Source organism: Sinocyclocheilus anshuiensis, unplaced genomic scaffold, assembly GCF_001515605.1.
Source record: "Sinocyclocheilus anshuiensis isolate Anshui unplaced genomic scaffold, SAMN03320099.WGS_v1.1 scaffold355, whole genome shotgun sequence".
In the NCBI taxonomy this organism is placed as follows: domain Eukaryota; kingdom Metazoa; phylum Chordata; class Actinopteri; order Cypriniformes; family Cyprinidae; genus Sinocyclocheilus; species Sinocyclocheilus anshuiensis.
In genome coordinates this window covers 738,857-740,678 of record NW_015549571.1, presented here as the reverse complement: position 1 = coordinate 740,678, position 1,822 = coordinate 738,857, and the positions used below count along the sequence as shown (strand labels likewise).

Sequence of the window (1,822 nt, the reverse complement as noted above, 5' to 3'; positions counted from 1 at the left end):
ATGTTTTAGCGCAGTTAGCCACTCATTTTGGTATTTGTGGCTCACAAGCTGTTTGAGACTGAGCGCGGATTACTAGTAATAGTGCTAGGCAACGATTAATTGCATCCAAAATAAAAGTTTTTGTAAATATGTGTGTGTACTGTGTATTTTTATTATGTATATATAAAGACACACACATGCATGTATATATTTATGTTATGTTTATATATTTATATAATATAAATTATATGAATATAAATATATAAATACATGTAAATATTTTCAAAATATATACTCTATGTGTATGTCTTTTATTTTGGATGCGATTAATCGTTGCCCAGAGCTAAAAAGATATGAATAGAGCTTTTTAATCCAAGTCATATAAAGAGATACAATCGCTTTATATGATGAACAGATTTAATTTAGGCTTAACCAAAGTATTTAGAATAGAGGTCGACCGATAGTGGATTTTGCCGATACCGATGATTATCTAATCAAAATAAAAGCGCAGCGCTGAGTCTAGGAGAACTCACCGGTATCACACACACTCCGGACGCGTCACGTTCAACTCGAGCAGCGGTCTAAAACAGTTTATTTAATCACCAAACGGACACAAGTTTACTTCAAGAATGAACAATGAGGCATAGATGAGTATAAAGTTCGGTGTTTAAAAAACGGAGCAAACGGAAAGAGAAAGCGCGATCTATATTATAGCTCTATAAATGAAGCACACAGACTTTATTAGAGCCACAGAAAGAAACGTTTCGCTGAAAATGCACAATACACAATTCATTATGTACATTAACAACGATTAACGTTTCATCAACAATTAACAACGACAAATATAATGTAATTTAATGGAAAACCATGTGAATGGCACGGCAGGATTTTCTGTCGGCTGCATTTAAATCCGCGTCTGAAGTTTCCCGCTCTGTTCAGCGTGCAGTATCACGTGTCTAAACAAATAGCACGTGCTGTCAGTGATTTCAACCACTAGAGGCCGCTCTCGCACTGTGTAATGACAGCAGACCCTTCTCAGCCGCTCCAGCAACGGACGCAACCCGGAAAACTATCGGCATGGATTTTTGCCGATAACCTATAATTCCAGCAATCAACTATCGGTGCCGATTAATCGGCAAAACCGATACATCGGTCGACCTCTAGAACATGAGGGTGGAAAAATTATGACAGTTTTCATTTTTGCGCGAACTATCCAGGTAGCATGCTTGCAGTGGATCAGAAGAGCTCTATTTCAAAGAAGTAGATCAAGTTACACTTTATCTTTTGTGTTATTCTTACGCTGATGCCTTGTACATCGTCTACAAAGCATGACCGTTAAGAGCTACTGTAAATGAAGAGAGATATATTGAAAATCAAAAGGCAGGTTTGACAATCACCTCTGGTTTGACCTCTGGTCTGGAAAGCACAGCAGCAGAAACTGGCCTGTACAGGGACCTGGATCCCACACGCACCTAAAACACACACACACACACACACACACACACACAAAAATACACTGTGTTAATGCATTACAGAAGAATAACCTAAACAATTTTGTGAATTCAAACAGTGGTGAACAGTAGTTAACCGTATTCTGGAAGGCATGTATTCATATGCACATACAACAAGAAATACCAGACTGGGTGGCACAGCCATCCACTAACACAGGAGGCTGACAAGATTAATGTGTTATTAACCAGCCCAGCGTTTGATCTTAACCTGTTAAGCGTTTTGCGAGCTCAAAACTTTGAAACTGAAGCAAAAGGTCAAAGGTAAACTATAACAGCGCAGGCCGCTTTCTCTCTCTCTCTCACACACACACACACACAGACACACACACACA

The 1,822-nt window shown here is 38.8% G+C and overlaps 1 protein-coding gene across 1 annotated transcript in view; it reads right to left on the bottom strand.

The window, feature by feature from the left end:
• The window catches only part of LOC107657391 (ATP synthase F(0) complex subunit C3, mitochondrial-like), a 5,096-nt gene that overhangs the window by 2,335 nt on the left and 939 nt on the right, over window positions 1–1,822 (bottom strand). The window contains exon 3 of the mRNA XM_016445438.1: window positions 1,377–1,451. Coding sequence (XP_016300924.1) covers window positions 1,377–1,451 — 75 coding nt within the window. The remainder of the gene's footprint in view (window positions 1–1,376; window positions 1,452–1,822) is intronic.